Below are 13,789 nucleotides of genomic sequence, written 5' to 3'. Positions count from 1 at the left end.
TTGTCCTGTTTGTGGAGGCACCGGGGGCTTCGAAGAGGAGCCACCAGCCACAGGGAGGTAAAGATGAACAGATTAAATGAGAGAGCTGATTAAAGATTCCAGCACCTTCCCCATGGCCGGTGAAACTGGGCACAGCCAAGCTCAGATCGCCCATCTCAGCCTCCCAGCTCCCCCAAAAAAGGAGTTCCCTGATGTTTTCACGGAGTGGGTGGCACAGGGGAAGCTCTCACCAGAAGGGTGGTGCCCTGGGAGGTGGAGGGTTCATCTTATCTGTCCCCAAGTCATTGTGAAATTTTGACCTGCTGAGAAAAGTGTGGAGAGTTTGCAGAATTTGTGCTCTTGCAGCCACTTGTTCTGGTGTATCTCCGCGGCAGGCAAGAAAAACAAGCAAATACAACAGGAGTTGTGAAATAGAACAGGAGTTGTAAAAGTTAATGGAAGTTGTGCAGTATAGCAGAACTTTTAAAGCACAAAACTGCTACGGAGAGTCCCTGGCAAAACACACTCCTTAAAATCAGATACAGAAATGAATATTTACACATTAAATCCGAGCACTAATTATATGAATTGCCACTCAGCCCAATCCCTGTTTCCAAGGGCTTTCTCTGGCTTTGGCAGATGTTCCCCCAGTGTCTCCAGGTGGGGAGCAGAGCACCGGGCTGCCTTCCCTGCCCCATCCTCAGGTGGGAACGGCAGCTCCAGGGCTCTGCAGCGCCCGGAATTTCAGCTGCTTTATCCTTCTGCAGCTCTTCGTGGCTTCAGGGAGCGCTGGGGGAATGGCAGGGCTGGTGTGGGACAGGCAGCGAACCCTCCTGGCTGATCAGAAACCGAGGCAGCCTCACTGCCTTTCATTCCCTGTTTCCCTGTCCTGGCTGCAGGCATGGGATGGGCACAGCACGCCTGGAGCTGTGCTCGGTGTTCCCGTGGCTGGGGATGTCTCCGTTTGCTGCTCCCCACGGCGGCTGTGGGATGCTCCTCTGCTCCTCACCGATGCCTCGCGAGGAAACTTCCCAAAACAGGGAAGAACTTGGCTCCAGCCCCACGTCCCGTCCGGAGAACAATGAGGAGAGGGCGTGCAGCGTCAGCAGCGCCAAACCCCGGCAACGCCAACACAAACACTCCCGGGATAGCCCAGTGCAGCCGTGCCAGGGACATCCTTTCTGTGCTCAGAGGGTTTTTCTCATGGCTAACCTGTGCTGGCTCACGTGGCGCCCAGACAAGCCCGGGATCGCTCCCTGTGTCTGAGGAAGTGTCTGGGGCTCCTTTTCCACGCAGGCCATCAGTTTTTCCAGACAGCTGAAAGTTAATGGGTGCCATGATTCAAGTGAGTAATCCTTGTGAAACCAGCTCTGGAGGAAGTTGCCCAGCAAAACAAATCCCGCGGCCCCAGCTCTGACGTGGAGCCGAACACGGGGTGCTCTGTATAAAAATCAGGAATCCATCCAAGGGAAACGGCGCTTTTCGGCTCTGCTGAGACATCACACAGAGTGCAGGCATGCAGAAAACTATCCCTGGCTGCTTCTTCCAGCAAATGTAAGTATTTTTCCTTTTCAACTACGGAATAGCACTTCATTAGTCGGGATATTCAGGGCTAATCTGCATTTCTAATTTGTTCTCCTCTTCTGTGTATTCTTTGACACCATTCCAGGAGGAATTTTGAAAGGAATTACTTGTTTAAGAGCAGGAGGTATTTTTGGGTACCCCTCAGACTACAACAGTGCACTGATGATAAATGAGGAGTTATTATTAAATGGAATTTGGGAAGTGTGTCCAGAGAGATTTCTGTGGAGATAAAAAAATAATGCACTGGAAACACCAAGTGTTGGTTCAGGAAACCTTCTGTGATCTTGAACTGAGATCTCATCTGGTCAGAAACTGTCCAAGTGTCCCTGTCCATGTGCAGGAACCCTCCTGTGGGTGACCTGAACCCCAGGTTCACTGAGTGTGGCCATTCTGGAAACATTCAGAAAATTCAGGAAACAGCTCCCCAGTCCTATTCCCATCCCAGGTGTGATCCCACCTGCCACCCCAGGTGCAGGCAGAGGGAAGGGTTTATTCTCTCCTCACAAAATCTCTTTGTGGGCTGGTGGGATTTCCCGCTGGAGGAAGCCATGGATGGGGATCCTGGCAGTGGGAGCTCAGGTGAGCCACACAGGAGGAGCTTGTGGCTTCAGCCCCTGCTGGTGCTTTCTTCATGCACCTGCTCTTCACCCCAAATTACCTTTCTCTTACCTGTGCAGAGGCTGTGTCTGACCAGTGCCATGCCCAGGGTGTCTCTGGCACTGATTTGGCTACAGGAGCAGGGACTGTGCCTTCACAGCATCCTCGTGGGGTAGGCAGCACTCCTGGCCTCCTCCTGCTACAGCCCAGCCCGTGTCCCCCTGGAGGGTGTGCATTGGCCAGGGGCCTCTGGAGCTCTCCATGGAGGGAGCTCCAGCACCTGGGAACATCTCCCAGCTCTGCTTCATTCACAGAAGCAGATGTATCCAAACAGCACTTGGAGCAAGTGTCAGGAACTGGGATCTCTTCCCTATCACGTGCGAGTGCCTGTGTGGTGACCCACGGGGCTGTTCCTGGTCCCTGCCCCTCGGCCGGGCTGTCACCTGTTTTCTCACACTGCGCCCAGATTCCTTTGGAGGCACGAGGACAATCCCCGAGATAAACATCTCGATCCCCTGAGGCCAAGGAGGAAATCAAACCTCACTCTGCTGCATTCTGGATGCCAGTTTTAACCCCTAAATTATAGTGTGGAAGAGGTGGAGGGAGCAGGAGGGAGCCTGACAGCGATCCTGCCTCGAGGGGCGGCCGTGGAATGAAGAGACAGACACTTCTGACAAGTCCCACAGAAAGCAGGAAGGATCTACCAGCCAGAAGCTCCAGTTCCTTTCCAAAGGACACTGTGGTGGTCAGAAAAATGCTGGCAGCACTATGGAAAATCCTGAAGTTTCAAGAAGAGAGGATGTGAGACACATTTTGAACTCCTCAGGGTCCCGCCCCAGGCACCTCCTCTGACTTCTCTGGCTGCTCCTGATTCCTAATGCTCCTCCTTGGACTCATCACCAAACCCTGGGGTAAGGTAGGACCTGAAGTGCAGAAGCTCTGAGTTCAAATGCTCCCCATGGGCAAGACCAGCTGTAAATCCAGCCCTTGGATGGTGGTCTTAAAACAAGCAAAGGTTTTTATCAAGGCATATAATTTACCTCCTCAATAATGTAATTGATGAAAGTAGACACAGGAGCAGGTTGCAAGCAAAAAAATAATGTCAGGAGATTCTTAATGTACCTTTCAAAGGAGTAACTTGCTTGAAGGTAACACGACAAATCAAGATTCGGGTGTACTTGTCATGGCTTGGTTCTCCTCCACTTGGAGCTGGGGACTTGCATCAGTTCCACGCTGTGGATTCAGGGTTTGTTGCATTAGATCAGAATTTCTTTGGTGCTCTGTATCAAAACAAAGGGTCAAACCAATAATGGAGTCATTAAGATTGGAGGAGACCTCTAAGATCATTTGCTTTTGCCACAAAATGCAGAATAATTTTTCCACTTAATCACTGTGGGAAGTGAGGGTAGGGTGAACTGACTCAGCTGAAATACAGGGAGGGATATTTTCCTACTTCTTCCCCAAAGTATTCCATCAGCAAGTTGTATCAGACACTTCAAAGACAAAGGAGAACAGGCACATGTGAATCTCAGATGAGTCAGCCTGGCACCAGTCAAGTCTCTACAAACAATGGGAATCCCAGTCTCAAAAAGCTGGCTCCATACCTTTCACGGGAATCACGCGGGATTATCATTTCCACATCATCCCAGCAAAATTAAACCCAGGTGATGATTTCAGCAAACATCCTGACCTGCAGGGTAATGTGCTGGAAAAGCTCTGTAACACCAGCTCCAAAGTGCTGGCTTTGGGAATTTACATAAGGAGATAATTGCTCAATAGGAGAGAAATGGAATTGTTACACTTGGCTCAATCTCTGAGGCTCAGCCTCCTTGAAACTTCTTCAGTGACACCTTTCTGGAGCTGTTGGCCTCAAAACTGGCTGCACACCTCAGCCAAGGCCTAAATTCTGCTGGGTTTCTTCTTGCAGTTCATGAAAACCCCAGAACATGAGATCTCTGCAGAGCCCCACCTGACACATCATTCCTCAAATTCCTGAGAATGAGCCTTTCCGTGGTTTCCCATCCAGCTGTGTATGACTTAACCGTAGTTTCACCTAGGCCACATTTCTTACCTTGCTCCTCCCTAAAAATGCCTCGTGAAACAATGTTGAAACTCTTCAGAAAATCCAAGCTATGTGACACTGGCTGGTTCCCAGCAGGGTTGATCACCCTGCTGCAGGAGGAAGCTGGGCTCAATCAATTTGCTTTATCTGTGAGAAACCCACGTTGTTCTTCCTTATCTCCTCTCTCCCATTTAGATAACAATTTCCTTGTTTATTTATTAGAACTGAATTTGTAGATGATTTTAGTATTTTCTAGGAACTGCAGCTTATCATTTTCTGGCTCCTCCCTTTCAGGGACAGGGGTAACTCACACTTACACCCTTCGGTGCACTATTACAGAAATTATGCTGCTACCTAAAAATACCCAGGTGCTTTACAAACTTCATTCCTGTTTAAGATATGAGTGTGCAAACACAAGCTCAGATCCTGAGCTGGCATCATCTCCAAGCGGTTCTTGATACCGGAATGTGCCTGTACAAGTGCAGGTCCATCATAACTTGCCTGGAATCCATCCTGCTAATTTTACATTTAATCATCGGGGGTTTTTTATGTGTATTCCAGGTATTCTTCCCTAACTGGCATTTCAATGGAGAGAGACCACATGAAAGATCTCAGAAGGTTCCTGGCACTGAAATATATCCAATACCTCGTCCTGTCTTCCTCCAATGCTGTCAGCACCCTCCTGGGGCTGCTGGGCAGCACCTACACCATGATCCTCCTGCAGTCTGCCAAGGTCTCCTCCAAGTCCACTGCGGTCCTCATTTCCAGCCTGGCCCAGGCAGACATCCTGGTTTTCCTTAGCCTTGTTTCTGACGTGGTTTTGGGCAGTTTTGGTGCCGGTGTCTCTCCTGCAGCCTCGGCCCTGGTGCGGATCCTCCTCACGGCCAACGCCCACGTGAGCTGTGTCCTGCTCAGCTGCGTGGCCTTCGAGGCCTATCTGATCACCTTCCTGCCCTCGGAGTCACGGCCCCTACGGACAGTCAGGAATGCCAGGATGATATGCAGGGTGATCTGGACACTGGTGGCCGCAGAGTGTGCCCTGTTCCTCATGGATGACCACCTGAGGGCCAGTGGTGCCTCCGCTCCCTCCCGTGGCCCTTTGGGGCTCCTGTTCCAGCTCTCCAGCGTGGCCACAGCCCTGCTCAGGTCCCTCAGCTACATCCTGGGAATTCTGCTAAGGATTATCAACGTGTACATCTACTACAAGATATTTTTCAGCATGTCTCCCAGGTCTAGACTCAAATCCAAGTAGGGCATGTTCCCTCTGGGAATGCTGGAACAACACAAGACTCTTCAAGGCAATTCCAAACCATTTGGAAATTGCTCAATAACCAGGAACAAGGCTCACCAGGGAGTTTAAACCTTCGTGATTCCTGGTGCTGTTCAGTTTAGAAGAGTTTGGGGCTGAGGACCCCCTTGGCATCGAGAAACCACAGCTGCTGCGTCTTTATTTAGACTTTATTCACTGTACAGGTGAAGCAAAAGAGATTTCATGGATGTAAATCAACGCCATGGTTTTTTCTATAAAAAGGCTGCTTAATGGCTTCCTCAGGGATCTGTTGAGCCAAGAGTTTGTAGTTGTTTACTAAAGACAGGATCTATGTCCTAAAATATTCCTAACTCAGGTGGCCCCCAGGCTCAGCAGGTGGGATGGAGAGACAAGGTGAGCACCAAGATGCCCAAGGTGGGCTCGTGGCATCAGCCCCACCTGGAGAATTCCTGGGACAGAGGGGGGCTGAGCTGCCATACCTTGGAACATTCCCAGAGCTGTTCTTGGGAGGTTGTCACAGCAAAGCAGGAAACAGCTTCTCTCACATCCTTCTTCAGGAATAAAGAGGTGGGTGGAAAGCTGGAATGCAGCTGTTTGCTGCAGCCCTTTGAGGTGGAGAGTTCCATATGCTGCATCCAGAGGCATCTCCAGTGATTCCATGGCCATGAGTTTAGAGGCAGGGAGGGATTTGCTGGGATTAGCAGAGCTGCTCATCTCTCCTGGCAGTGGTGTGGAAGATCACGGCCACAGATGTCCCTCTGACCACACCAGGGCTTGGGTGGATGTGTGAGAGCTGTTCCCAGCTGGTATTTCCTGGGATTTCCTCAGCACTCTGGGATTTTGTCAGCAAAGCACAAAGTGCTTCAGATACCTCTGACACTGCCCAAAGCACACATGGCTGTGGGCACTTCCAAATCCTCCTGACTTCATGTGGGAGACACCTCCCAACTCCAGGTACAGACTGTGATGGGGACAGACTGAACTTCTGCCAGACGTTCTGCCACCCCCAGGTCATTCTGCCACCCCCAGGTCATTCTGCCACCCCCAGATCTTTCTGCCACCCCCAGGTCATTCTGCCATCCCCAAATCCTCATGCCATCCCCAGATCTTTTTGCCATCCTCAGCTCATAGCTGTGGCACCAGCAGCGAGTGCTGAGTGCTGACTTTGCCTCTCAGGAGACTCCAAAGGAAGCTCTGCCAAGGGCTGGGGATCAGTAAAAGCAGAGCAGAAATGTAAGCAAGTCAATTAAACCCTTGGATGAACATTCCCAAACAAAGCTGATCCTGTCAGCAGGAAGGATGTCCTAATAACTTGATGCACTGAGATAACCTGTTCTCGCTCCTGAAGCCTGAAGTGAGACACTCTCAGGAGAGATGAAATGTTACTTGAAGTGCTGTAATTAATAAAAATCTATTTTGTTAAAGCCTGGGCATTATTTATGTATTTTTTCTGAGGGTCTGCTAGAGAGATCTAGAGGAGATGATTATTTTGTTACAGCCCCTGTTGGCAAGGTTTTTATAGCGAACATTTAGACCACATGTGACTCCTTGGTTGGCAAAGAGGGACAGAGAGAACCCAGTGACACCGGGGGATGTTCTATCTCCTGTCCTATCTCAGCAAATTCACAGTTTTGCTGTGGTGCAGTTCCTGGTAGCTGGTCCCCATCAGCCCCACTTCTGGTCACCTTTGCAGATGGAGAGGAAACAAAACCCTGCACAGGATGATCAAACTGATAAATGGAAGAGTTCCCCCTGTCAGCAGACAGCCACCAGAGAAGACCCAGGGGCTGCTGGTGGTTTTGCTGTGCTCCTCCTCAGGGGTGCTGTGGTGGGAAGCCCTTCCTGCTGTCCTCCAGGGCCAAGAGTTGCTCTGTGCACACCCAGCAGCCAGGGGAGGAAGTGATTTCCCAGGAGAATGAGCAGCCTTTGGCTTTTGCCTGGGCTGGTGCCACCTCTGCGCATGGAACAGCTCGGGTTGGACTCGGTGATCTTGGAGATCCCTTCAACCTTGACAATTCTCTGATGACCCAGTGTCCCTGCTGGGAGCAGCTGGGGTTTGTGGCAGTGGTCAGGCTTAAAGGGAAGGAGATGCTCCACAAGGAAATTCCGGGTAAGAACAGCAGGCTTGGAGAGATCTGCACATCTGGGACACTCAAAGCACTTTGCAGTCAAGGACAGACCCTCCATGCCCTTTGTTTACATCCTCATCAGAAGTTTCCAAATCCCTGAAATAAAGAGGGCTTCTCTATAGCTCAACTAAAACACATGAGCTATTTTTATTTTCCACTTGGATACGATTCCCTGCGTGGTTTTGGCTAGCTCCTGGTGCTTGATGTAGCTGTGGCTGGGGAGTTAGGTCATTCTCTGAAAAAGAGTTCATAGTCTGCTTTTTGCCAAGAGCTTGGAATCACAAAATCATGGAATGGTTTGGGTGGGAAAGGATCCTTAAAGTTCCTCTAACCTACCCCCTGCCATGGGCAGGGACACCTTCCACAATCCCAGGGTGTTCCAAGTCCTGTCCAACCTGGCCTTAGACACTTCCAGGGATGCAGCCACAGCTTCTCTGGGCACCCTGTGTTTATCTTGGAGCTATTTCCTGCACCAAACCCCCCAATCCATCCTCTCCAGAACCACAAAAGCCTTTTCTGGGGTGCAGGGAGAGACACCCATCACTGCAAGAGGGAATTCCAATGGAAGCACGGATGGGCAGGACACAGCTGGCATGGGGCAGCTGCAGGAAGGCATTTCCCTATCACAAGAGGCTCTCCCAGGACATTTGTGTGAACTGGATTTGTGTAAACTTTGCCTCTTGGAAGAAAAGTTGTTTAGATTTCACTGCTTGTAAGTGAGTGTCAGCCAGGATTTGCATCACTGCGGCAGCACCATGTGAGCAGAAAGGTGAAATGAAAGGATTTTCGGAACAGATACATAATGGTGCCCATGAGAGGGAAATTCCCGTGTCATAGGAATGACCAAAATCCTTAAATTACATGGCTGAGGTTACACAGCATGTTTACCTTACTTAATGATTAAGGCAAGAAGGGAACTTTTCTCCTACTTTTTCTGGGAAGCCTCTTTCAAAGGAAGTTTGATAATAATCCAGGGAGAAGGAAAGATTGGGACAGGAAGGTGTTTTTCTACAACTAAGTCATTCTTAGAGATGAGTTTTCTGAAGCACCGATAATCCAAACACTTGGATTTAGACCTCACACAACTCACAGAGCAGGCTGAACTGAGGAGATGGGTTTGCTGCCTGCAGTAAATGACGGTGTAGAAGACATTGAATGTTTTTGGGAAACATTGCTCTTTTGAGATCAAAATTCCGGAAAATTAGGGGCAGTTTGGTTTCTTCTAACAGATGCTGGCTCCATTTGCTCGAATTCACAGCTGTTTCTCCAAATGCCATTTAAAGGACCTACGGGGCTGTTTAATAACGAAACCAAGCGCTCTTGAAAGTGCAAGAAGGTGTTTGGCCCCGGGCTGGGAGCAGTGAGCGGCCCCGGCCACCCCAAGGACACGCCGTGTCTGACGCGTCCCGTCTGGGGGGTTCTGGCTCTGGGTCCTGTTCGCTGCATCGCTCCTGGCCCCGCTCCTGGCCCCGCTCCTGGCCCCGCTCCTGGCCCCGCTCCTGGCCCGGGATCGCCGCTCTCGCTTGCACATCGTGCCCTCTGCTGGGCCAGAGATGGAGCAAACCAGCCCTGAGGAAAGTCCTGCTTGGCTCTGGCACCTGCCGGAGACTTCGGACAAAAGCAGGCAGGCACAGGACGGGGGGAGCGGTTTTGGGATGAAGGAGAACAGGGTTAGATGGGATATTGGGAACGAATTCTCCCCTGTGAGGGTGGGGAGGCCCTGGCACAGGGTGCCCAGAGAAGCTGTGGCTGCCCCTGGATCCCTGGCAGTGTCCAAGGCCAGGCTGGACGGGGCTTGGAGCAACCTGGGATAGTGGAAGGTGCCCCTGCCCATGGCAGGGGTGGGAGTGGATGGGATTTAAGGTCCCTTCCCAAGGGATCAATCTGTGACAATGTGGCACAGGAGGCAGCAGGTCATGGCCAGCTCCACATCTGATCTCCAAATACACCTTTCAGTGCCCACACAATTCCCCTTTATTCAGACCTGGTTTTGGGACCTCTCCCTTGCACGGTGCAGCTGTGCCAAATAAATCCCCCAGGGGCTGTTTGTCCACTCCTCTGCCCCCCAGGACGGTTTGAGCCAGGACGAGCCATTGCCACACGGAGTCAGCCAGAGCCCTGCACTGCTCTGCAACCCTCTGGCCCAGCCTCTGGTCCTGCTGGAGGTATCCTGGATGCATATCTTACAGCAGAATTAGGGAAAACGGGATTGTGGGTGCAGGGGTGGCTCTGGAGGCTGTTGCTGGAGAGCTGAGCTTTGTGTTCAGGCACACAGGGCTGCGAGGATGTGACAGGGATGGACAAGGACTGTCACTGGGGGTGACACATTGAACATTTTGATTCCATCCTTTCCCTCACACTGACCCCCATGCTTTCCTGAAACTAGGCTGGACAGGCATCCAAACCAGAAGCATCTGCTTCTCCTTTTGGCGTCAGCAGTGTAAATAAATTGCATTTGTGATGTTTGGATTCCATAAATCTATTGCTCTTGGCTTCTCCCTGAGCGTGCTGAGGAGCAGAGGGATGGAGTCCCGGGCTGTGATCTGTCTCCAGGCACACTGAAGTTTGTTTACAGAGCCGGGTGACCATGGGGAAGTGTGGGACCCTGCCTGTCCCTCACAGGAACTGTCGGGGACAGGCAGGGTTTCCCTCAGCCCTTTGCAGAAGCAGCTCCTGGAACAGCAGCTGGAGCTCCCAGGGGCTGCTACTCCCAGTGCCCAGTTGCCACTGGCCACCATGGAATGGTTCTGTTGGAAAGGACTTTAAAGGTCGCCTAATCCAACCCCCTCCATGGGCTGGGACACCTTCCACGAGACCAGGCTGCTCCAAGGGCCGTCCATCACCTTCCCGTGCAGCTCCAACCTCATCACCCTGGGCTGCCTCCTCTGGCACATTCCCCAGCCCAACTCGTGCTGTTGCCACGGTGGGGAGCCAGAATCCTTCAGGAAGGGCTTTGTCTGTCCAGCACAGCCCTGTTCCCAGAGTGGGCTAAATCCCTCCTGGAATTCAGAAATGATGATCTGGGGCACCCGACCTCTTGCCAGCTCCAAGCCCTGGCAGGGCTGAGTTTGTTCCTGTTTGCTGCAAGGCTGCGTTTGGTGGAAAACCCAGCACCTCGCTGGTTTAAAACTCAGAGCAGATGCATCACCACAGGAGGTACCAAACAATTACTTAAAACTGATTTTAGTGAATTTCTTTTTTCTTTTATTTTTTAAAACAGTGGGGTAGGAATATATTTTCCCTCAACTTTGCTGGGTGAGGCATGAAAACTCTCCAGCTTCTGCCCCCAAGGATGTTCTCATGGGCATGAAAACACTGAAAAAAGGCATTTTCCTTGTAAACACCGTGGTTTGCTGGAATTCACCCCAGAACAGAACCCCTGCTGAAGTGAAGAGGTCACACTATAAGCAGATACTTTACCATGGTTTACATTTTCAGATGGAGGAAGATGCAGAAGCACAGGAGATTTTCCTCTGCCTGCTAAACAAAACCAGGGGATGTGAATCCCAGTGGACACTGACCTCAGGGCTCCACTCAGGGCTGGTTTGGGGATCTCCAGGGCTTGGGGACCTCCAGGGCTTGCAGACCTTGATCCCACCTTGCCCCAGTTCTGCTCCTTGTTACTTTCCTTAAAATCCCCGACACCTTGTAGACATCAGAGCCATGACCTGGCAGCTTTTTTCCAGTCTCCTTTCCTCATGATGGGCTGTTTGCCCAGGTAACTCCAAGGAAGAGGAGGAGGAGGAGAAGGAGGAGGAGGAGGAGGAGAAGGAAGGGATGCAAATCCCATTTTCCTTCTGGGCTGGAAGGTGGGTTACACTTCAGACCACCCCACCTGAGCCTGGGAGTATTTTCTACCCAGTTTTCAGTCTTAGGGCTCCAAACCTCACTGCTGATCACCTACATGAGAAAATGCAGATTTGCCTGTTCCGTGGCTGATCCAAGATGCAGGAGAAGCTCAGCCCCAGGAACACAGAGATACTGCTGTGTGGAGGGGTGTTGTTCCAAGGGCAAGCTTTGCCCAAGGAGATAAACAACAAAGAATGGGAAAAACATCAAAAGGAGAGGGATTTTCTATGCAGAAAGTGGGCTTTTCTCCGACGAGGCTGCAGTGAGAATGAGAGGGAGGAGGCACCAGGAGCCTCGTGGAGCTGCTGGCCTTGCATCCAGGCAAAATCTGCTCCTCACTGAGGTCAAAAGTTGTATTTGCTTTTGTGAAAAGCCTCGGAGCTGCAGCTCCTTAATCCAAGAGCAACAACCCCGCATGTCCCGGGGAGGAGGAGGAGGGAGAGCTTTTCAGGCCGAAAGTGGGATGGAATAACTGCAAACCCCCACTCATGCAACCCGCCCCTCCCAGCAGGGTGAAGCTGCCAGGACCTGCTGTGCCAGGGCTCAGAGGCAGCTGCCAGGACCTGCCGTGCCAGGACTGAGATGTTTTCATGCCAACCGGTGCCAAAGGCCAAGGAATCAGGGATTTGTGACACCAAGGCTGGATGCTTGACCACAAGGAGCTGCTCTCCCGGGAATCCCAATGCTCCAGAGGTGGATCCAGGGCTCAAAGGCTGAACCACAGCTTGGGATCTGATTGCTCCATGTGCACAGAGGAGGGGCTGGGAAAATGCTTAAAGTCCATCAGCTAGAAAGGTGGGAAAACACCTCAAATTGGAACTACAGAATGGCTTCAGCCTCCTTTCAGGTTCCTGAGAAATTTCAGGCTCATCTTGCTCTTTTTCCCCATCTTCCTTTGTGTGGAAGGCAGCTGACATTAGTCCTTTAATTATTTGGGTGTAAAAGACTCAATAACCTGTTTTAAAGTGATTTTTGAATTCAATTATCTGCACGTTTCATTGACGAGGCAGGAGGCCCAGAAAGCAGCTGAAAGAAGGAAGGCATTTTTGAATACCTACATGGACAGAGAGCAGAGATGAAAAGCAGATGTTGGAGGCAGCTGCATAAAACAAATATTGAGGAGGCCAGAGAAGAGATCATAAAGAAATAATATCCCCTGTGATGCTTCCCCAGAACCATCTCTATTGCTGGTTAGAGAAGGTTTTTTGGCAGACAGGTTTTAATCCAGTCAGGATTTATCTGGTCAGGTTTTTAGGCAGACTGGTTTTTATCCAGTCAGGTTTTTAGGCAGTCAGGTTTTTAGGCAGTCAGGTTTTTAGGCAGACAGGTTTTTAGGCAGTGAGGTTTTTAGGAAGTCAGGTTTTTAGGCAGTCAGGTTTTTAGGCAGACAGGTTTTTAGGCAGACAGGTTTTTAGGCAGTCAGTCAGGTTTTATCCAGTCAGGTTTTTATCCAGTCAGGTTTTTAGGCAGACAGATTTTTAGGCAGTCAGTCAGGTTTTTAGGCAGACAGGTTTTTAGGCAGTCAGGTTTTTATCCAGTCAGGCTTTTAGGCAGACAGGTTTTTAGGCAGACAGGTTTCTAGGCAGACGGGTTTTTATCCAGTCAGGTTTTTAGGCAGTCAGGTTTTTAGGCAGATAGGTTTTTATCCAGTCAGGTTTTTAGGCAGTCAGGTTTTTAGGCAGATAGGTTTTTATCCAGTCAGGTTTTTAGGCAGTCAGGTTTTTTTTTAGGCAGACAGGTTTCTAGGCAGTCAGTCAGGCTTTTAGGCAGACAGGTTTTTAGGAAGTCAGGTTTCTAGGCAGACAGGTTTTTATCCAGTCAGGTTTCTAGGCAGTCAGGTTTTTTTTTTTTAGGCAGTCAGGTTTTTTTTTAGGCAGACAGGTTTCTAGGCAGACAGGTTTTTATCCAGTCAGGTTTTTAGGCAGTTGGGTGTTTAGGTTTTTGCCTCTCTCCTAAAGCTCTGCCAGTTTGTAGCCACATCAATACCCCAAAACTGCCAAGAGCCCCAAAAGGCATCAGATCTCCATCCTCCTCTGGGGCTGGGTGATGGCTCCACCTGCTAAATCTTGGGAATCTCACCCTCTCCCCTCACTCTTCTCCCCTCACTCCATGGGATGTGCTCATGTGAATTATGGCCTCCCTGAATTTTCATTAAGGGCAAGGAAATGAAAGAAGAAAAGAATCCCAACTTCTACTCTTTTCTTCCCTGGGAAGCAGAAAAAAAGCCAGAAAGGGGGAAAGAAGGGATTAATTAGTTGCAAAATAAAAAAATCTTTGTTTTCTCTACAAAGCAAGCCATGTTTTGTAACCTTTCTCATT

General features: G+C 50.4%; 1 protein-coding gene across 1 annotated transcript; it reads left to right on the top strand.

The window, feature by feature from the left end:
• Positions 1-1,465: 1,465 nt before the first annotated feature.
• On the top strand, positions 1,466-7,011 carry LOC138110189 (C-X-C chemokine receptor type 3-like). Its single transcript, XM_069014899.1, has 2 exons — positions 1,466-1,533; positions 4,784-7,011. Exons 1-2 carry the CDS (start codon positions 1,496-1,498, stop codon positions 5,472-5,474), a joined length of 729 nt encoding a protein of 242 aa, XP_068871000.1. The 5' UTR covers positions 1,466-1,495; the 3' UTR covers positions 5,475-7,011.
• The last annotated feature ends 6,778 nt before the right edge of the window (positions 7,012-13,789 follow it).

This window comes from Aphelocoma coerulescens, chromosome 4A, assembly GCF_041296385.1.
Source record: "Aphelocoma coerulescens isolate FSJ_1873_10779 chromosome 4A, UR_Acoe_1.0, whole genome shotgun sequence".
Lineage (NCBI taxonomy): Eukaryota > Metazoa > Chordata > Aves > Passeriformes > Corvidae > Aphelocoma > Aphelocoma coerulescens.
The sequence above is the reverse complement of the archived record's forward strand: the minus strand, read 5'-3'. Positions and strand labels throughout refer to the sequence as shown.

Bases quoted from the DNA above. Each gene is read 5' to 3' on its own strand.
- LOC138110189 (XM_069014899.1), top strand. From the start codon at position 1,496: ATGCAGAAAACTATCCCTGGCTGCTTCTTCCAGCAAAT. The intron at 1,534-4,783 runs GTAAGTATTTTT...TGTGTATTCCAG, and splicing joins GGCTGCTTCTTCCAGCAAAT to GTATTCTTCCCTAACTGGCA.